Source organism: Stenella coeruleoalba (genome assembly GCF_951394435.1).
Source record: "Stenella coeruleoalba genome assembly, chromosome: 3".
Classification (NCBI taxonomy): Eukaryota; Metazoa; Chordata; class Mammalia; order Artiodactyla; family Delphinidae; genus Stenella; species Stenella coeruleoalba.
Genome location: NC_137148.1, coordinates 14,344,296 through 14,366,555, shown reverse-complemented (window position 1 = coordinate 14,366,555; position 22,260 = coordinate 14,344,296). Strand labels below are relative to the sequence as shown.

The following is a 22,260-nucleotide window of genomic DNA, read 5'->3' as shown; positions in this document are numbered from 1 at the left end:
TCTGAAATAAACATGATCGCCAGAGGTCCCTTTGATTTCAGATTTTTCTTGCAGTTGTCTGCTTTGCCGTCGGTGAGGACTGTCATTGCCAGTTTTAGATGGACCCTAATTAACACCGGCTGCTGTCCTGGCTTCTTTCACAGCCCCATCATGGAAGCCTTCGGCAACGCCAAGACCGTGTATAACAACAACTCCAGTCGCTTCGGGAAGTTTGTTCAGCTGAACATCTGCCAGAAGGGAAATATCCAGGGCGGGAGAATCGTAGATTGTATCCTGTTTCGTTTAGCTTTTGGTCTATAGTACTATGACTCTCTAGTGGAAACTGTTCTTGCTTATCCTAAGGACAGATAACAGGATATGAAACGTTTCTTTCTGGTTCTACCTGGTCACTGCTCCAGTATTACTGTGCCTGACCTGTTAGTTATCCTAGGAGATAAGGAACCATCTTTCTTTGGGGAAGTTCTGATATCATGTCCCTAATCTGCAAATTTGGACTCCTAACCAGACATCATATATTTGTTGTTTGAAATCAATTCTTTAACTAGTGTGATACTTCCTGGGTACATGTGTCATGTCTGAAATTGGATTTTGATGAAACAGTCTGTATCGTTTGCTTACCTTTTGCACCAGAAGTCTCAGTGTCCAAGACACAGGAAATTGTAATTACTTGGGCAACAAAGAATAGAAAACTAAAGACTAATTGAGCCTCGTGTATCCTTGTTTTGTTCCTTGACTTACCATTGCTTATCACATGAAGATTTATTAGAAAAAGTAAGTAAACGTGATTTAATTCACATTATCTCTCACAATAACTGTTTTCGGCAATTACCGGCTCATGGTCATTAAGCAGAGGAAACATCTCTGAACAGAAATCTGATTTCTCTTCACAGAACCGAGTAGTAAGGCAAAATCCCGGGGAAAGGAATTATCACATATTCTATGCACTGCTGGCAGGGCTAGAGCGTGAAGAGAAAGGTGAGTGATGGGACAGCTGCAGAGACATATGTGCTCGCAGCTCATTTTGCCTTTAAACCCATCTGTGGATGAGGAGACATCTGTTTGGACTTTGTTGTTCTTCCACCAATTGAAACGAAATGTGTGAGATGACCAAAGACACTGAGTTCGTTTAGAGCCAGATAACGTAGGGGGAAAATCATCAATAGAGAAATCGTGAATTTTTTTGGTTTGTTTTGGAATCTTAGTTCTTTTCTGATTTAAAGAATATTTGTGAAAAATACATAATGTGGGCTTCCCTGGTGGTGCAGTGGTTGGGAGTCCGCCTGCCGATGCAGGGGACATGGGTTCGTGCCCCGGTCCGGGAGGATACCACATGCCGTGGAGCCGCTGAGCCTGTGCGCCCGGAGCCTGTGCTCCGCAACGGGAGAGGCCACAAGGGTGAGAGGCCCACATACCGAAAAAAAAAAAAAAAACCCAAAACATAATGTATTACAACTGGTTTTACTTTTAAGTCACACCCAAATAACGCTAATTTCTAAACATTTGATTTTTACAAAACCAATCAACACAGGATCCTCATCAGTTACTTTTTTCAGTAACATTTTCTTCCATCCCATCGAATTTAATAATTCTGTTTTCCCTAGATGATGATTAAGAGGGAATGTTTTAATCTTAATAGTGGACCATTAGGAGCATAGAATTATTTTTGTACTTTAAAAAATAAAGTTGCAAAGTGAAAACTCTTTTAAATTATGTCTTACCCTGGCCAGTCAAATACTGATGTTGTGTTTTTCTTTTTCTTTTTGTAGAAGAATTTTATTTATCTGTGCCAGAAAACTACCACTACTTGAATCAATCTGGATGTGTAGGAGACAAGACAATCAGTGACCAGGAATCCTTTAGGGAAGTTATTGTAAGTTACTTTCCTATTTTCCTTTATTAAAGGTGACCAAAAAAAGAAAAAGCGACAGCTTTCATTTCTGCTTCAAAAAAATTTTTTTAATAAAAAAAGAAATCACATTTGTACCGCTGTGCGGGAATAGGTCCTTTCTTCTTGTTCCAAGTCATGGAAAGGAATCCTCTCTCTTTAGAAGGTGGGTGAACGTCTGACATTCAGGACAGATGTTGGTTGGCTTGGAATAGTGGTCAGAAAAGCAAAACAAAAAAATCACAGGTTTGGGACTGGAGCAAGCAGATCCTCTGTTTCAGGGCTTACAATTAAACATTTTTTTGAATAATTGGTTCTACAGTTAAAAAGAAATCTGTCAACAATTAGACCAGGTGACTGTTCAGGTCTCATCCTGTTCTCATAGCCACATCCTGGTAACCAATTCTGATCACACAGAAGTAGGCATTTTAAGACTCTGCAGTGTGGACCTGTGCGGTTTCCTGCAGTTCTCAAATTTCCTGGGACTTTGTTATAAAGTGACTGCATTTAGGAAGCCTGGTCATCGAGTGTTATTAACAGCCCCACCTAATTGAGTGGAGCTGGTAGATTTCATCAGCGTGGTCTCAGTTCCTTTGCCACAGTCATTAGTTCAGCATTTGGAGTCAGCGGATCTAGAATTGATCCGTCATAAATGCAGCTAACACCGACTGAGGGCCTACTCTGCAGACTTACCATCTCCCTGCTTCTAACGACCCTGTGAGGGTAGAACTATGATTGTCTATGTTCTGTGACTCAGAGAGGTTGGTGGCCAGTCTAACCACACACAGCACCTAATAGAGCCTGTATCTAGACAAAGTCTAACTAACTCCAAATCCCACACTCTAACCAGGAGGCAGGTAGGTAGTCACTGCTTTACGTGCACCCAGATTTGTCTTCCTAGTTGTTGTCGACAACTTGGTTCTATATCCCCATTTACTTTTCTAGATTGTTCATAAGAATGCCTCGTGGAATGGAATCAAAGTATATTTTTAAATGGATATATATCACACATCATTTCCCCACATCTAATGTATGTATCCTTAAACTGAAGTTAAAAACAGATGAGGCTATAATATCGTGATCATCTTCCCCTCAGCCTTTCTTTTAAAGATGTCCCATTCTGCCATTTATAACATAGAGCGGTGTCTCTGTCATCTCTCATTCCTTCATCCTATTAACAAAAAGCCTCCCGCTGACAGCGCCTTTTGCTGTGTACCTACCCTAGGCGGCATGGGATTTGGCCCTGCAAATTGGACTTTAAGAGATGTTTAAGTATTTAAAATTTTCTTTCTCCATTTTATTTTGGCATCCTGGACTTCTTTAACTACACGAGCTTTCTCCATTTACTTTGTGATGGAAGGTGGTTGTTCGCAGTGGTAGACAGACTCCCAGTTATTCAAGTTGCAGTGTCGCTGCAGGGCCATACTGACTAGCTCACTGGCCGCAGTGAGCCAGTGGGCAGCGAGGCCCTCCCTCGGCCTGGGAGTGACTGGAGAGAGGGTACTCTGATGGCTTCCTCCTGGGGCATTGTTTTCTGATCCAGAATTGTTTGCTCTTTCTGGTAGCTGCAGAAAGGAAGCTTGTGGAGCTTGGCCTGTTTTCAGTGATTGCTAACTTTTATTTTTAAATTGAAACGATAGGTTTTGGCATTTGAAATTTGGTCCTACCATGAAAAGACATGTCATCTAGAGAGGAAGAAAAATTTACACATGAAGTTGACATAGTGAATGTACACACCAGACTTATAAGAATTCTATTTATAGATACTTAAATATTTACTTTGCAATTACTTTTTAGTGTCCATATATATAATCCCTACATTCTGCTGAAGAAATAAAGATGATTGAAATAGATTATGGTATGTTGTTTTATCATGTAATTTGTCTTTATTTTCTTCCAAAATCAAATACCATTTAAATTTGTATCTTCATACTTCAATTCCATAAAGCTCCTTTTCCCAGAGGTTTTGAGATTAAAGGAAGGGAAGGGACCACATTCTATTGGGACTCAAGGACATTTGTTTGAAGAATGTGTTAAAATGTTAACGGAGAGAGATTATTTCTGTGAATTACATATGAAAATGTCACCTCTGGTGTTTTCAGCTACTAAAAAAAAAATCCATTATTCCTTTTTATCAACTTTAATGTCAGTATACTCTGGCAATAGGACCTTTTAAGAATTTTGCTTATTTCATTAAGAATTCATGTATTATTAGAATTCCTTATTGATACCAACTGGCATTAATATAAATATGTACCTGTGAGGGATCCTGAGCCATTTTAAGGAACCTAGTTTTTCCTGGGGCAGAGATGGTGAACATATGCTAAATTTCGTAGCCATTTTTTTTGCAGCCTTCCAAGTTCCACTATAAATTGTTGAGTCAGGATGAAGCTATTTCAAGTCAGTAACAACGAATTTATTTTTACTGCCTGTGTTTGACCCACCAGAATAGTGGCTGATGAAGTGCGTGGGGGAGTAACAAGAGTCTTTGATGAGTGATAATCTCTTCATTCTTTGACTCCACAAATATTGAATGTTAATGGCGTGCCTGGCCATGGACCAGGACTGGGGTTTCCTTTTAGGTCTTACTGGGTGTCCATTTAGGTCTTACTGAGTGTACCCATTTAGGTCTTACTGGGTGTACCCATGGATTTTTGATGGTGTGAGCCCATGCATCCATAAGTTGACTCCTCGTGAGTCAGATATTATGAAGATTTAAAGAGCTCTCAGCCATAAAAAAGGAACAATATAATGCCATTCGCAGCAACATGGATGGACCTAGAGGTTGTCATACTGAGTGAAGTAAGTCAGACAGAGAAAGACAAATACCACATGATATCACTTATATGTGGAATCTTTAAAAAGGCTGCAAGTGAACTTATCTACAAAACAGAAATAGAGTTACAGATGTAGAAAATAAACTTATGGTTACCAGGGCGTGTTGGGGGGAGGGATAAATTGGGAGATTGGGATTGACATATGCACACTACTATATATAAAATAGATAACTAATAAGGACCTACTGTATAGCACAGGGAACTCTACTCAGTACTCTGTAATGGCCTGTATGGGAAAAGAATCTAAAAAAGAGTGGGTATATGTATATGTATAACTGATTCACTTTGCTGTACACCTAAACTAACACAACATGGTAAATCAACTATACCCCAGTAAAAATTAAAAATAAATAAATAAAGGGCTGACTTTATACCTCAGTTTTGCCATAGTTAAAAACTTCAGTCTGGGGCTTCCCTGGTGGCGTGGTATTTAAGAATCCGCCTTTGGGGCTTTCCTGGTGACACAGTGGTTGAGAATCTGCCTGCCAATACAGGGGACATGGGTTTGAGCCCTGGTCCAGGAAGATCCCACATGCCGCGGAGCAACTAAGCCCATGCGCCACAACTACTGAGCCTGCGCTCTAGAGCCCACGAGCCACAACTACTGAGCCCATGTGCCACAACCACTGAAGCCTGCGCACCTAGAGCCCATGCTCCACAACAGAGAAGCCACCGCAATGAGAAGCCCGTGCACCGCAACAAAGAGTAGTCCCCGCTCGCCTAGAGAAAGTCTGCGTGGAGCAACGAAGACCCAATGCAGCCAAATATAAAATAAATAAAATAAATTTAAAAGATAATAATAAAATTTAAAAAATTTTAAAACCTCAGTCTCGTTCAGTGTTGGAAAATATGAGAGTAGAAGCAAATTTTATATTATAAAATAACATCAACTTGCCTAATATAAAATTACACAATGAATTACCAAAGAACTTAACTTGTGATTTACTGTGCCCAGAACAAGCCTCCTCTCCCCCCATTTTATTCATTTCACTTGTTCGTGACTCACCTGAGGTCCCTTGGCTCCCTTGGATGGCGCTCCCCACCTCACCACTGAGACCCTGAGTGGATGTACATTTTGTACCTGAAATCCGTCCCTCTTCCCCGTTTGTTTCTAGTGTGAAAAGCCTGGCTTCCTTCCTTTCATCCTTAACGGTTGGGATTGTATCATGTATTTGTCGTCACCACCCCACCACGCACACAGTCACCTGTTTTCTATGTGCTTAATAAAGACTTTATTGAAAACGTTTTGTATAACTTTGTGCCAGTTTTATAACTAAATTGCTATTTAGCTCTTCTGAACTGTGCTGAGAATTTCCCAGGGTTTTTTTTTTTTTTTGAGTCTTGAGCCATATTGTTGAGAAAACATAATTATAAGGAGGCTTAACAACAGTGCAAACCAACTGTATTTCAATAAAAATTTTTTTAAAAAAGAAGGCTTAAAGGCCTACTCTTGCCAAAGGGGTGGAGATTGCTGCTAAAAAGACTGTAAAATAGGACAGTAGGAGACAATGAATGGAGACTCTTGCTGGCGCTGGTGATAATTGTTTGCAGCCATTAAATTACCCCATGGTCTGATTAATGCAGTTGCCACTTGTCACCACACTCCTAACTAATTAACTAATTCACTTAGAGTTAAACTTGAAAGTGAAGAAGTTACAAATTTGTTCATACAGTGAGCCCATTTTATTCACTTGCTTTCGTATCTCTGTATGAAATCTCTGTATGTATTTTCAGAACTTAACCAAGAATTTTTTTCACAGATTATCTTGATATTTTTCATTCTGCAGTTTGAAATTGTCTACTACTGGGGACTTATTTTTTGAAGATCTTTTTTTTTTTTTAACACAGGTATAGAGGAGATTTTTTTTTTTTTAGTTGAAGTGTAGTTGATTTACAATGTTGTGTTAGTTTCTGGTGTACAGCAAAGTGATTCAGTTGTACATATATATTGTTTTTTGTGTTTTCCGTTATGGTTTATTACAGGATATTGAAGATGGTTCCCTGTGCTGTACAGTAGGACCTTGTTTATCTATTAGTTTGTATCTACTAATCCCAAGCTCCCACTCCAACCCTCCCCCACGCCCTCCCCCCTTCCCCCACGCCCTCCCCCCTTCCCCCCACCCGTGGCAACCACGAGTCTATGGAAGATCTTACTTCTTTAGTGTTATGTAGAGTCCAGGCAGGTGACTTAACAGTGAACATTTTCATTTCTGTGGTCATCCTAAAATGAGCTTAGAAAATTTGTATAAATTAGTGTTGAATACGTCTTGTGATACATGAGGAAAACTTTAGTCATAGAAAGGGAAAATATTAACTTTTTCACAGCATAGGTGCTTTATAATTATTTTGCCGAGGTCTGATTTGGTCCTTACCAGTGTTTTAAAAGTCTTGAGCATAATAAATAATCTGTATTTCTTAGCCATATTTCTTTGTTTTTAGAATAAGTAAATTTTTTTTTTTTTTTTGCGTTACGCGGGCCTCTCACTGTTGTGGCCTCTCCCGTTGCGGAGCACAGGCTCCGGACGCGCAGGCTCAGCGGCCATGGCTTCCGGGCCCAGCCGCTCCGCTGCATGTGGGATCTTCCCAGACCGGGGAACGAACACGTGTCCCCTGCATCGGCAGGCGGACTCTCAACCACTGCGCCACCAGGGAAGCCCAGAATAAGTAAATTTGAATAATTATTTTCCCGTAGGCTTTTAAAGATTGATAAGCTCTAGGCTAATAGTTCCTCTTCTTTGTGTCAGTTTCTGTCTGAACCCATGAAATGATAGTCTTCTCTACCTTGGTTAAACAATTCATTGTCTTTTAATTTTTTTGTAGTCAATTTTATTGCATTATAATGTACCTGTAATAAAATGCCCTCATGGAAAGTGTATAAAGTGAATTTTTAATTTATGCACCCATATACCCACAACCACAGTCAAACCAAAGGACAGTTTTACACCCTAAAAGTTGCTTGTCCCCCTTCCTAGACAATCCCAGCCCCAGCCCCTGCCCTAGGAAACCTAGGAAAGTGTGTCTTTTCTAGAGTTTCCTGTAAATGAAATCATACGGAATCTATTCTCCTGTGTCTAGCTTCTTTCACTCATCCAAACCACACATCACTCAATTATTCTTTTTCTGGTGAGTAGTATTCCACAGAATAGACAGCAATCTATTTACCCATTGATCCATTAAGAGACTCGGTTGTTACAGTAAAAACATGTCAACAACATTAAAAGACATCATCGAATGCAGTGTCCATTAACCTACCAGCAGTAACATGGCAACCATTTTTAATTTTGTAGATTTTCTTCCCAGATGATTTTCTTGAAAAAATTAGTTACAAAAATAATTTTTTACTTTTTGCATACAGCTATCATAAATATCGTTCCTATATAATGTTCATCATTTCCTTTAAAAACGATATACTGTTCTCACAAGTTCATTTGCTATATTGGACTTGTCTGATTGTAGGAGAGCTAGATTTTTTTTTTCTCTCTGAAAGTGTTGTTAGGAAAACACTGTAGTGAATATTTTACAAAACTTTCTTTCCTGTTGAGATTTTCCTCAGAACAAATCCCCAGTGTTGCAGTGAAGGGAGATTACACAGGAGATGGACTTTCTAAGGACATAGAAAGAAAAAAAGCATAGAGCTGGATAGACAGTAAGTTCCTAGACTTTGGGTTCATCAGGCCTGACTTTGACTCTTGGTTGTGTAACCCTGAGAAAGTTAAGTAACTTCTCTGAACATTATGAGATTATGTACGTATGTGGCCCAGCACAATGCTGCCCCATAATCTTGTTTTCCAAAAAGATTATACTAACTTATACTACCAGTGACCAGTGCAGATATACCTCACTTTCACCCATTTTATCATTCAGAAAAATTTTTGGTAATTTAATAGAAGCTATCTCATTTTCTTCAATCTGTGCATATTGGATTTCTAGGAAGGAAAACATTTCTCTCTGGATTTGCATTTCCTCTTACGAGAAGTGCCTATTTTATTTTCATTGCTCATGTGTCTCTTAATATAGCTATTGCTCCTTGCCTTACAATTTTTTTCTTTTAATTCTGTTTCCCTGTCTGTTGTTTTTGCCCTTTGTTTCTGGCTTTGTTTTTTTCCTTGTAAAGAAATTAAACTCTTCACATTTTAAAATCTCCAGTCATTTCCTTTTGCAGTTTCTATGGCTTCAAAGTGCTGTGTGGCTTCCGTCTTCACATCTCCTGTGGTCATTGTAACAATTATGGGTCCGAGTTCTCTTTGTAGCTTATGTTCATCAGTATAGCCAGCGATTCTGTCCTCAGTTGTGTGTGCACGCGTGTGTGCGGTGTGTGTGTGTTGGAGGGGGCTGTTTAGCTCTTTTTCTGACGAGAATATGGCTCCCAAATCAGAAGAGAAAATGAGCAAATCTTAGATCTGATTCAGAAGATGCCTGGCTTCAGCTTAGATACTTGTTGGGGACCAAAACCCCTGTAGGTGCCTGTTTATTTTTATTTTTCCCAAATCAGCATTATGTTAACTTCCATTTAGCATCCAGAGGCCAAAATAAGACTTGAAAAATCCTTTGGAGAAATGGAAAATAGCGATGTGATGACTTTCCAGGGAAGACAGATCTAGATCCACTCAGGTTTTCCATCAGCATCTCTTATAAAAGGAACAGTAGACTCTCCTATCTGTCCAGCCCCTGATAGAGAATTTCATTCCACCTACTGGGGTCCCTGCTGCATTTAAAATTAAGACAAGTCCCGAAAGTTTACACTAGAGGAGTCTCATGAAGTATCCCCCCCACCATTTTTTATGTGTAGGAAAATAATAAATGTTCCATTACATTTTGATACATGTAGAAAAAGTATTTCTTTGTCACCATCATTACTGTGACTCTCTGGGGTAATTCTTTTGTGGCATGAATAGGAGTCTTGTATGTAAGGCAGGTATTTACTTTTATCTTACTGATTGGGTTATCTCTAAGTATTCTACAATTCTTTTTTAATGTCATGCTTTTCTTTTATGTGTACCTGTGTAAAGTCTTTATCATTTAAAAGTGAGGGGGCGGGACTTCCCTGGTGGCGCAGTGGTTAAGAATCTGCCTGCCAATGCAGGGGACACAGGTTTGAGCCCTGGTCCAGGAAGATCTCACTTGCCGTGGAGCAACTAAGCCCATGCACCACAACTACTGAGCCTGCGCTGTAGAGCCCGCGAGCCACAACTACTGAGCCTGCATGCCACAACTACTGAAGCCCATGTGCCTAGCTCCCGTGCTCCGCAACAAGAGAAGCCACTGCAATGAGAAACCCGCTTGCTGCAACTAGAGAAAGCCCGCGTGCAGTGACAAAGACCCAACGCAGCCAAAAATAAATGAATTAATTAATAAATTTTTTAAAAACCTTAAAAAAAGTGAGGGGGCATACATCTATTTCTTTCTTGCCTTGAGAATAATACTTAATAACTTTACTGAGGAAGGGGTATTTTTCATTTTCTTTAGTATGAAAACAGATTAAAAATTAACTATTTTCTTCTAGATGGCAATGGAGGTAATGCAGTTTAGCAAGGAAGAAGTTCGGGAAGTTTTGAGGTTGCTTGCTGGTATATTGCATCTTGGGAACATAGAATTCATCACTGCTGGTGGAGCACAAGTTTCCTTCAAAACAGGTAAGATTGTTCCTCCTTCCTTTACTTCCTTGACTTTTGCCTCATAGGAAACATAGGTCTAAAATCCTTACCATCTGGTCTTTAACAGAAAAAATTTTTCGAGCCCTTGGATAAGAGCTACAGAGCTTTGTATCTGATGTGAACGGTCAGCTAATAAAGGGTCAAAGCATCTGACAAGTGATTACTGGCTGTGTTCTCATGTTTACTAAGAAAGAAGGACCGTGGGCCCAATAAGAGGAAATAGGAGCGACAAGAATCGGATGCAGGAGAAATGTTATGAATCAGGCATGAGTGTTGCCATAGCTATTCATGATTATTGAAGGCTGCCATAGTGGAATGGTTAAGACCATTAGTTTTCAAGCCAGAATAATTGGTTCGTAGCCCAGCTCTGCCACAAGATGTTTCCTTGGGTTACTTATCCCTTCAGTACTTGTGACTTCTCATCTGTGAAGTGCACGACAGAGATGTGTTATCAAGATTGAGTTAATAGACACATAACAATATCAGTTACCATTTTCCTGGAGTGATTTATCTTTTAAACTTTTCTGATAGACTCAATGGACAAGGACATGGAGGCTGGGAATTGGATGAGTTGAAGTTGAGAGTAGCCCTAGAGTTGCCCAGGGCTGCAGGCCTGTTGTTCTCAAACGTTTGCTCCCAGTGCCTCTTAATAACTTTAAAATCACAGAGAATTCCGAAGAGCTTTTGTTCCTGTGGGTCATATCTGTTGATGTTTACTGCATTAGAAATTAAAACAGAGGCAGTTTAAAAAAAATAAATTTGCTCTAAAATAACCATAATAAACCCATTGCATATAATACAATAAATATCATCATTTTCTTTGAAAGACCATCTTCCAAAACAAACCAAAACAAACCAAAACAAATCAGTGAGGAGTGACATTGTCTAATGATTTTGTAAATTTTTACAATATCTGATGTAACAGAGGACAGCTGGATTCTCCTGCTTCTGCCTTCCGTTTGTTGGGCTACCTCATGTCATGTAGCCTCTGGAATATTCTTCTGTACACTGGTGAGGGAATGAGAGTGAAAAATCAAATAACATCTTAGTCTTATTATTGAAATAGTTATGACCTTGCAAACCTCTTGGGGGTCTTGGGGAACCCACCTCGGGGTCTGTGGACCATACTCGGTCCAAGCACCAGGTTCTTTGCTGTAAACCTAAGACTTATTAAAGGAGTGAATAACCTACCAGAAGAATGTGTGTCCTATAGGTCTTGCCTGAGGGACTTAGGAATATTCTCTGCTTTACTGTGTCTCGCTGTGGAGTTGGCTTTGCACCCATTCGGGGTCCCATGGCCTGTGTGTCCACGTTTGCCTTGTCCTTCCTCCCCAGCCTTGGGCAGGTCTGCAGAGTTACTTGGGCTGGACCCGGCACAGCTCACAGATGCCTTGACCCAGAGATCCATGTCCCTCCGGGGGGAGGAGATCCTGACGCCTCTCAACGTTCAACAGGTAGGCGTGTGGCCCTCAAAGCAACTTTTCAAGATGCTCCTGGGTCTGCAGATCTGTGGCTTTGATTCGAATAAGTAGCTGCAGTGAACCATTTGAATGAGTTTGGCTCAGGATCAAAATAAAGAAGACATCCACGCTGAGGGGGGTACACAAAGTGGTTCAGTTGTCTTCTTAGAGACGGTGTAGCAGAGTCATTAGGAGAAAGGGGCCTGATGGACATTTCCCGAGTTTGAGTCTTGCTTCTTCGGCTTATTATATTTTGTTCTTGGGAAATTTATTCACTGTGCCTCAGTTTCCTCCTCTAAGACAAGGATAATTATACCGAATTCATAGGATTCTGGTAAGGATGATAATAAAAATATATATGCTAAATGCTTCATGACTGGTGCAGAGTAAGAATTACATAAACATTAGCTGTAATAATAATAATTATTATTATTAATGAAAACAGTGCAACAGTATGTTGTATTATTTTTGCTTCTGCTACTGCCTTGAGCCTCTTATATGGGCTAGCCCATCTCACAGCTGTTTCTTGACTGGGTTAGTAGAAACGCTAAGCATGCCAGGAAGAAAACTTTTATGTGTACAGAGTGAAATATGAGAAGGTGATAATGAGAGAGGTCAGGTCTTAATTATTGTTTGAAACCTGATAAAATTTGTAGCTGTGGGTTCAGATCCTTTCTTACAACCCAGTCTATAAAGTTGAATTCGAAAGCCTGACTTCAAGGACTTCTTGGTGAATCGTGCTGTAAAGTGAATAAGCAGGCTCCAGGTTACCCTTTCTTTAGACAGCTGTGTTATCCTAGACGGTATTGGCTTACTTGACGTGGGGTGCATAGATGTTGAGTGAGTGTGTCTCCCGAGTGGGGCGGGGATGGACTTGCCTGTCTGGGCTGCCCGGGGTCATCTGGGCACCGTGGCCCTGTCTCCTCCCCCACAGGCAGCAGACAGCAGGGACTCCTTGGCCATGGCGCTTTACGCACGCTGCTTCGAGTGGGTGATCAAGAAGATCAACGGCAGGATCAAAGGCAAAGATGACTTCAAATCTGTCGGCATCCTTGACATCTTTGGATTTGAAAACTTTGAGGTATGCTTCCAGCGAGTGGGATGATCTTAAGCAAGCCTCTTGAAACAAACATTGATATGTTTCTCTGCAGATTTTTTTTTTTTTTTTTTTTTTTGCGGCACGTGGGCCTCTCACTGTTGCAGCCTCTCCCATTGCGGAGCACAGGCTCCGGACACGCAGGCTCAGCGGCCATGGCTCACGGGACCAGCCGCTCCGCGGCACGTGGGATCTTCCTGGACCAGGGCACGAACCCGTGTCCCCTGCAACGGCAGGCAGACTCCCAACCACTGCGCTACCAGGGAAGCCCTTTTTTTGCCTTTTTAAAAAAATGTTTTATTGGAGTATAATCGATTTACAATGTTGTGTTAGTTTCTGCTGTACAGCATAGTGAATCAGTTATACATATACATCTATCCACTCTTTTTTAGATTCTTTTCCCATATAGGTCATTACAGAGTGTTGAGTGATGTTCCCTGTGCTCTACAGTAGGTCCTTACTAGTTATCTGTTTTATATATAGTAGTGTGTACATGTCAATCCCAATCTCCCAATTTATCCTTCCCCCCCTTTCCCCCATGGTTACCATAAGATTGTTTTCTACATCTATGACTATTTCTGTTTTGTAGATAAGTTCATTTGTACCATTTTTTTTAGATTCCACATATAAGTGATATCATATGGTATTTGTCTTTGACTTACTTCACTCAGTATGACAATCTCTAGGTCCATTCATGTGGCTGCAGATGGCATTATTTCATTTTTTTTTTCTGGCTGAGTAATATTCTGTTGTATATATATACCACGTCTTCTTTATCCAGTCCTCTGTTGATGGACACGTAGGTTGCTTCCATGTCCTGGCTATTATACATAGTGCTGCAGTGAACATTGGGGTGCATGTATCTTTTTGAATTATGGGCTTCTCTGGATATATGCACAGGAGTGGGACTGCAGGGTCGTATGGTAGCTCTATTTTTAGTTTTTTAAGGAACCTCCATACCTTTCTCCATCGTGCCTTGTTTGGCCTTTTTATGTAATAGTCAGGGCTCTAAAGACACTTGTTGAATGGTTTCCTCCCTTAGGTGAATCACTTCGAGCAGTTCAATATAAACTATGCAAATGAGAAGCTTCAGGAGTATTTCAACAAGCATATCTTTTCTTTAGAACAACTGGAATATAGCAGGTAAGCACTCATCAAATTCCATTTCAAATTTTTTAAGAAAATGAGCCCCTCCATTGGATAGTTTTGAAGCTATATTTGACTACAACCTGGCCCTTTTTAATCTTTGCACAGAGAAGGCTTAGTGTGGGAAGACATTGACTGGATAGACAATGGAGAATGCCTGGACTTGATTGAGAAGGTAACACACTGTTGAAGAATTGGTAACAGTCCCAAGGGTGTCCAGCTGGGCTGATTCATATTTATGGGAACAAAACAGCTTGTACTAACACGCACATCAAAGATGTGAATGTTTAGAGCACAGTGGACCGTTTGGAAACATACATGTAAATGTGCAAGGTTGCATTTAAATACTTGGCTGCTTCAAACCCATTGTCTCGTTGAAGTCAATATTTTAAGAATCAACAGTGTGCAGATTGGCTTCCCATAGATTTTAAGTCGTCATCAAAAACTTTGCAGTTCCGATAGTGGATTGGCCAGTTGTAAAAGTTTTGTCCACCAAATTGCAGGGGGTTCCGTTTTTTTAGTGTGGAATGAACTAGATTTCTTAATAGTGTGTCTTTCTGAATTTTTCAATCTGAGAAGTTATTATGCCCTTTTTTTTTTTTTTTTTTTTTTTTTTTTTTTTTTTGCGGTACGCGGGCCTCTCACTGCTGTGGCCTCTCCCGTTGCGGAGCACAGGCTCAGCGGCCATGGCTCACAGGCCCAGCCGCTCCACGGCATGTGGGATCTTCCCGGACCGGGGCACGAACCCACGTCCCCTGCATCGGCAGGCGGAGTCTCAACCACTGCGCCACCAGGGAAGCCCTATTATGCCCTTTTGACCACTTACTTGATAGAGAGTAGAGAGGAAAGGAGCTGTAAAAATAAACAGAGCCAAAACCTTCTAATTCATCTTTAACCTTTTTTCCCCTCTTCTAGAAACTTGGTCTCCTAGCCCTTATCAATGAAGAAAGCCATTTTCCTCAAGCCACAGACGGCACCTTATTGGAGAAGTTACACACTCAGCATGCTGTATGTCCAAACCTGCCAGTTCCTCCTTGTGTCTGAATAGCACATCTGTGGATTAAGATGGAACACGTGACAGATTTCGGTGCTGTTGACCCTACTGTGCCTCCCACAGTGATTTTTTTTTCCTCAAACGAAAGCTTTTCTCTGCTCTAACTAAATGGAAATAAGCCAAAGGCACAGATTGTAGGCTGCTTGTCAGAATATGCCCATGTTTAGCTAGTGTATAAAATTTAACATTTTTAACCTAATGTAATGACACAGACCAGAATTGCCTGGTTTTGATGAAGTACATCACACGATGTGTCCTAAACCTCTGATAGGTCGTGGGTTTTCCAATTGTTTTCACTGTCAGTTATAGTTATACTGTCAGGAAATCAGTGAGTGAAATGAGGCATTTCTATTTGTTTTGTTTTTTTTTTAGAATAACCACTTTTACGTGAAGCCCAGAGTTGCAGTCAACAATTTTGGAGTGAAACACTATGCTGGAGAGGTAACTCCCTTTTTTTTTTTTTTAATTTATTTTATTGATGGATAATTGATTTACAATGTTGTGTTAATTTCTGCTGTACAGCAAAGTGATTCAGTTATTATGTTCTTTTTCCATTATGGTTTATCACAGGATATTGAATATATTTCTCTGTGCTATACAGTAGGACCTTGTTTATTCATTCTATATATAATAGTTTGCATCTGCTAATCCCAAACTTCCAATGCAACCCTCTCCCCCTCCCCCCCCTCCCCCCCCCGCCTTGGCAACCACAAGTCTGTTCTCTAAGTCTGTGAGTCTGTTTCTGTTTCGTAGATAAGTTCATTTGTGTCATATTTTAGATTCCACATATAAGTGATATCATGTGGTATTTGTCTTTCTCTTTGTGACCTCACTTAGTATGATAATCTCTGGGTCCATCCATGTTGCTGCAAATGGCATTATTTCATTCTTTTACTACAAATAGTTGAGTAGTATTCCATTGTATACATGTACCACATCTTCTTTATCCATTCCTCTGTCAATGAATGTCTAGTTTGCTTGCGTGTCTTGGCTATCGTAAATAGTGCTGCTGTGAACATAGGGGGTGCGTGTATCTTTTGAACTAGAGTTTTGTCCGGATGTGTGCCCAGGAGTGGGATTGCTGGATCACATGGCAACTCTCTTGTTAGTTTTTTGAGGAACCTCCATACTGTTTTGTATAGTGGCTGCATCAGCTTAGTGTAGGAGGGTTCCCTTTTCTCCACACCCTTGGAGAGGTAACTTCTTAATCAAGATCCTTGCTGATACTTGCCCATTTGGTATTTAGAGAATAGTAATTTCAAAAGCCAATCATAAATATATTGAGCTAACATCTTGTCGTGGACCCAGCTTTTAAAGGGGATGCTTATGACCCGAAGTGATTCTTTTGATCAGTGCCGCCTTCTCTTGTTTATTTTGGAAAACCAGGTGCAGTATGACGTGCGGGGCATCTTGGAGAAGAACAGAGATACCTTCAGGGATGATCTTCTCAACTTGCTGAGGGAAAGCCGGTGCGTCAGTCTTCTCCCCGAGATGTCAGACTGACGTTTGTGCAGATGCTTTTAATTCACGAATACAGAAAAAAATTAATGTGTGGGCAATTGGTTTATCATCTTCTTCCTCGGGCAGTATTTCATCAAGAAAGTGATCCGAGAGATAGAAAATGGTACTCGCGGTAGTGACTACCATTTAATGAGGTAGCATTGGAATAGTAAATAGAAATTAATTAATAGTAAATAGAAATTAAGACTTACAGTGATTAAGTGACTTGCCCGAGATCCCTCAACTAGATTTGATCTGGTCTGCTTGGCCCAGGGACCTAAGATTTTAACCGGTATGACCTACTGTCTTCATAGCAAGCTTAGAGCTGTGCGTTAAATTGACTTCAGCCTCGGGTGTGTAGGACCCTATGTCTCTCATTAGTGTAAGGGGTATCGAGAGAAATAAACAAGTATTATTCAGCTAAAATGATAGATTAATTACACATTCGTTTATTCATTCATGACTTGTAAATTCACATCATTAAACCGGTAGTTAAGGAAAACATGCTGAAAGTTCTAGTGATTAGTTTAGCTATTTGTATGTATGAAACCAGGAGCCTTCCTATTTTTAGGAGCCTGTGTGAGAGAGAAAGGAGGAAAACAACCCTTCCCTTAAAGTTGTCACTACCTGTATCAGGTCCAGCGTGAGTCTCTAACACACATATTTAATATCTAAGGAGGGAAAGCACAATTACTAAAAAGCTGGAATACTTTTAGAAATGAAAGTATTAGGTGCCCACCCTGTCACTTAGAATTGGGGTGAAGGGAACCCCTCTAAAGTGTCAGCTTAGAAGCTCAGGGTGGAAGTGTTTGATCTTTCAACTTGTTTTAACCCTCTTTTATGAGGATTCCCTAATTACAACCTTGTCGGCTATTTCTATTTTTAGATAAGTTTTCAGGCCTGTAAAAATGGCGACGTTTTAAAAATACCATAGCAGGTTACCTATCTCTCAAAGCAGATTCAAAGTGATGCATTTAAATAAAAGCAGTGTCTTGAGGTTACCTGGAACATTTTGTTGTGAAAAAGAGCACAGGCCTGGAGACCTGCGAGATGGCCTTTCACTGGTTGCCGCTGTCATGACGTCAAGTGGTTGTGGAAGTGGGGTGGAGAACGTTGTTTCAGCCCCAGGTTTCTCTCTGTAGAAGGAGGGGCTTGGCCTATTTGCTGCACCTGCTCACTTTTGCCTTTGGCATCTGTGACGTTTTAATGAGTAAAACTCCAAAGCACTCAAAGCACAGAGAAGTTCAAAGAGCGAGAATGAAACATCACCCTGGGATGCAAGTGAGAAAGGGTCAAGCAGAAGAGAAGTGATGAGGGAAGTGCTGGCGTTGTCCCCCTGAGGGGCGTGGTTGCCCGACCGCCTCATTCCTGGTCCCCGCGAAGGCACCCCCCACACATACACACCCCACCCCGGTTTTATAGCCCAGAGCATCTTCCGTGCAAGGAAGATAAAAAAAAGGCTTCTGAGAAGGCTTTTACTCTCTCAGTAGTGGCAGTAGATTTTACAGAACTTTTAAATAATAATAACAACAAACTTCAGCACTTAGGATGTGCCCATTTTCCAGATGAAAAAAACAGGCCTAGAGAGAGGCAAGTGTCGTGTCTAAGTCACACAACTAGGAAGTGGCGGCGGGGGCGGGGGGGGGGGCGGGGGCGGGCTCACTCCAGAGTTAGCATCTTTCCACCCGTTACCTGGTCGCATCTTCGTCACTCTGCGGTGCACGAGACAAACCCCTCCCTTCCACAGGGCGTGGAGGCCGCAGAAGCTCTGCAGAGCTCAGCGGTCCTACGTGGCTTGTCGCCCTGAGTCATCTTCATCCCAATCCCCTTCTCTTCTGCAAGACGCTGGTGCTCCGAAGCGGCCACGTCTGTTTTCAGTGCCTAAAGCTCTTTGGGAGTGGTTGGTGTGAAATCTTTGGACACTGTCTTAGCTCTTCCAGGCCTTGGTGTGTTATTTTCAGTGGGGAAATGCATTGTGATTACGGTAATCCAGCACCTCATAACCAGGTGTGCACCCCTCACGGCCCTCCTGCTCTCCGCTCACACAGATTCGACTTCATCTACGACCTCTTTGAACACGTTTCAAGCCGCACGAACCAGGATACCTTGAAATGTGGAAGCAAACATCGGCGGCCCACGGTCAGCTCGCAATTCAAGGTTAGTCTACGCTGCTGGCCTGGACGGATCCATCTTTATTGTGATTTTAAGAATTGAAAATAGGAAATGGGTATCTGTGAGGTCTATGAAAGTGTTTATTATTATTATTTTTTCTATCATCCTTTTAAACCAGTCAGGGCTCTAGGGAGAAAATATACTTTTCTTTTTTTCTGAGCCAGATGAAAAAAAAAAAAATGTAGATTTTTTTTTTTGTCAAAAATAAATAGCTACTTATTCTAAGCTTACGAAATAGTAAGTCTTCATAAGAAGGACTGTTTGGTCATTTGGGATCACTCTGATTGGTATTTAAAGACTCATGTGCATATAAAGTATCTTTCTTCCTGTGTCTGGATTGTTTTTCTTTTTCCCAGGTATGTTTACAGTATCATAACTAGGAAGAATAACCAAGTGCGTGGTTAAACAAGATCAGTGTCAGTTACCTTGTCCAGATGTCTAGAATTCAGGGAAAATAAGAAACATTCTTACGTGCATTTTAAGTATGTAAGCCTTTTAGGTAGTTTAGAGGCAGATAACATGAAGACCATTTCTCTAACTTGATTGTTCTGCTTTACCCCTAAATCTTAGCATGAGGGGGAGCTGGAGGCATGTCAGTCAACAGACCTTTATTAAATTTGCCCTCTGGGAGGCTCTCTTCCATTTAGTTAATCAAAGTTGGATGCTTTCGAGGCGGTGGGCGAGTTCTGTGTTAAGGTCTGTTTACAGCATGGTTGGGGTGAGCTGGACCCACGGCACCACGGCTGACAGTGCTGGGCAGGTGTGACCCTTACAGGATACAATAATAGTGATAGCTGCCGTTTATTATACACCCTCTGTGTTCCAGACATTGGGCTAATCACTTTATATATGCTACCTTGTTCACTTCTCCCATATTCTTAGAAGTATGTATTACTGTCCCCACTTTATAGATGAGGAAGCTGAGGTTTAGAGAAGGGAGGCTTGCTCAGTCCCTCTGAGGACCGAAGCTAGGATTTGAATTGAACCTGGGTCGGTCTGACTGTAAACGCTAGGCTCTTAATCATCCAGCGGCGTTGTTACGTTGTCTTTTTCTAGGTCATTGTTGCCTGGAGTTGTCTTGGAAGGCTTTGTGGATGTTTGGGACTTAAATTGGACTAGGAATCAAGGAAATGGAAGAGAGTGGGCAGGGCTTCCAGGCAGAGACAAAGGCAAGAGGCGGACTCCTGAGTCAGGAATGTGAGACCTGTTCCCAGAGGATGGGACACCTTGTAGGAAGTTAAATGGGTACCATACCAGAGTATGAAGGGCCATGAATTCCAGGACATTCTGTCATCTGTGAGAAATCCTAAAGCTTTCTGAGCACAGAAGTAACTAATCAATGTAGTAGACAACCTAGTTTCTTCAACAGGAAAATTGTAAGAAGAAAGAAACACACAGATGGAGACGGAGGGAAAACCAACGGATTAAAATAGACTGAGTAGATATAGCAACCAACTACACTACTACAGGGACCTTATTTGCATTCTGATTTCAAAGAATATGCTATTTAAAAATTATGAAATTCGAGACAGTTGAGTATTTTAAAATGAAACAAGCTAGTTGCACCTTTTCACATTGATATTAAGGAATTTGTGTTAAATCTTTTCAGGAATGATATTATGGTTACCTCTGTATGTTTTAAAGTTTTTAGCTTTTGATAATACATAGTGAAATATTGAGGAATGAAATAACACAGTGTCTGGGATTTGCTTCTCTACTAGAAGTGGGCGTGATGTGTACGGGGACAGGGATGAGATGAGGTGAGATGAGCCGGCGGCGGCCGAAGCTGATGATGGGTACCCATCACATGCTCTGTCTGCTTTGGTAAATGTTAAAAAATCTTCACAATTAAAAAACACTTAAAGAAAAGACAGTAGTATTTCAGAAGATTGATCTGCCTGGTGATTTGAAGGAAGAATGAGAGATTTTAGCTCAGAGACCAGTGAGGTACTGGTATAAGCTGTCATTTTGATGGAAATAATTAATTAAGAGGAACAACTTCAGTGGAGAGTGGATACTTCTCAGGTTTTCTATATAAACATTGAAATATCCCAGGGTGGTTTTTTTGCCGGTTAACAGAACAGATTTTTTTCTTTTTTTTTTTTAATGGTACTATGTCAAGGAAGTCATAAATGAGTTTTTCATATGTAAAATAACTCTATGACAATTCTAATACCATTGTTTTATGAGAATGACATGATTAAAAATGAAAATGCTATTACTCCTCAGATTTATATTGTTTTCTTTTTCTTGTTCCTGATGAGTGCCTAGGGTGCTGAGAAATTTAAAGACATAATAAGAGACTAAATCAACATATACTTTTTCCTTTCTAATAGGACTCCCTGCATTCCTTAATGGCAACGCTAAGCTCCTCTAATCCTTTCTTTGTTCGCTGTATCAAGCCAAACATGCAGAAGGTAAGATTTACAACCAGACTGACACTGTCTTATTTAAGGACACCGCCTCCTGGTGTGGTGACTCAGAGATTTGGTTTCTCCAAAGTCCTTTCATTATAGATGGTTGGAAATGTATATGACATTATTATAACATAACATTCACTGGAAAAAAAATCCCTTTGTCTTTTGGGCCTATTTGTCTGCTTTTGAACGATGCCATTATGCTTTAGAGAAATCTGGTTTAAAAGAAAACATCGTGAAGCCTTCGCATTTTTATTTTAAGCATTGGTTTGAAATTCTTGGGCAAGCTCCAGAATGGGATATACCTCTTTTGGAAGAAATGATTGGTGTGTTTTTTGTTGTGGTAGAGCTCTTTTTCATTTTATTTTCTTTTGCTTTATTGTTAAACATGACAGAGTGTCTGTATTCTAAGTAGTAATGATGGATTTTAAGAACTTTGACTCGTTGGTTGTAACTAACTGGAAGACTCCTGTCGTCGGAGGAAGTTTTTGTGTCTAGGCTGTTGGTTTTAGCTTTTTAATGCCATATCCCAATCAGAAACAATGTGAGTTTTATACAGAGACTCTATCTGAACAAAAAAGATTTAGTATTAGGTGAATGCAGCTGTTGAGTCTAAGGCTAAATGGGCAACTTGCCGTGAAGTGCTGTTAAAACACTGAAATTATTTCGATTTGGCAAACATCTGCTCTTAGTTACCCCTGTGAAGAAAGGAAATCCCCCAGCAAAATAATAATGTCAAGGGCCTCTCATGTGGAAGAACTAGATGCTATCCTCATAAGGATTAAGATAAGGAATCTGACCTGAACTGTTTCCCATGAGACTGTTAGGTTCCATAATGCCGCTGTCAGTAACTTTGCTGACGCTAAATCTTATTTTTATTTTGTTTACCAGTTACCTCTGACTTAATATTACAGCGATTCCTCACTTAGAGTTTAAGGGGTTTTTTATAAGAACCACAGTGTTGAATTCTGTCTTCTAGAAAGGCAAAACTCAATGAGGGGAGAATAATCCGTTTGGTTTGTTACCTTACTCTGAGGTG

The 22,260-nt window shown here is 40.6% G+C and overlaps 1 protein-coding gene across 1 annotated transcript in view; it reads left to right on the top strand.

Moving 5' to 3' along the window:
* The window catches only part of MYO10 (myosin X), a 219,695-nt gene that overhangs the window by 125,720 nt on the left and 71,715 nt on the right, over positions 1–22,260 (top strand). The window contains 13 exon segments of the mRNA XM_079918927.1: positions 144–261; positions 870–975; positions 1,767–1,870; positions 10,226–10,355; positions 11,712–11,830; positions 12,771–12,917; positions 13,975–14,075; positions 14,187–14,253; positions 14,994–15,086; positions 15,505–15,573; positions 16,519–16,601; positions 18,681–18,789; positions 21,141–21,221. Of these exon segments, the coding sequence (XP_079775053.1) occupies positions 144–261; positions 870–975; positions 1,767–1,870; positions 10,226–10,355; positions 11,712–11,830; positions 12,771–12,917; positions 13,975–14,075; positions 14,187–14,253; positions 14,994–15,086; positions 15,505–15,573; positions 16,519–16,601; positions 18,681–18,789; positions 21,141–21,221 (1,327 nt within the window).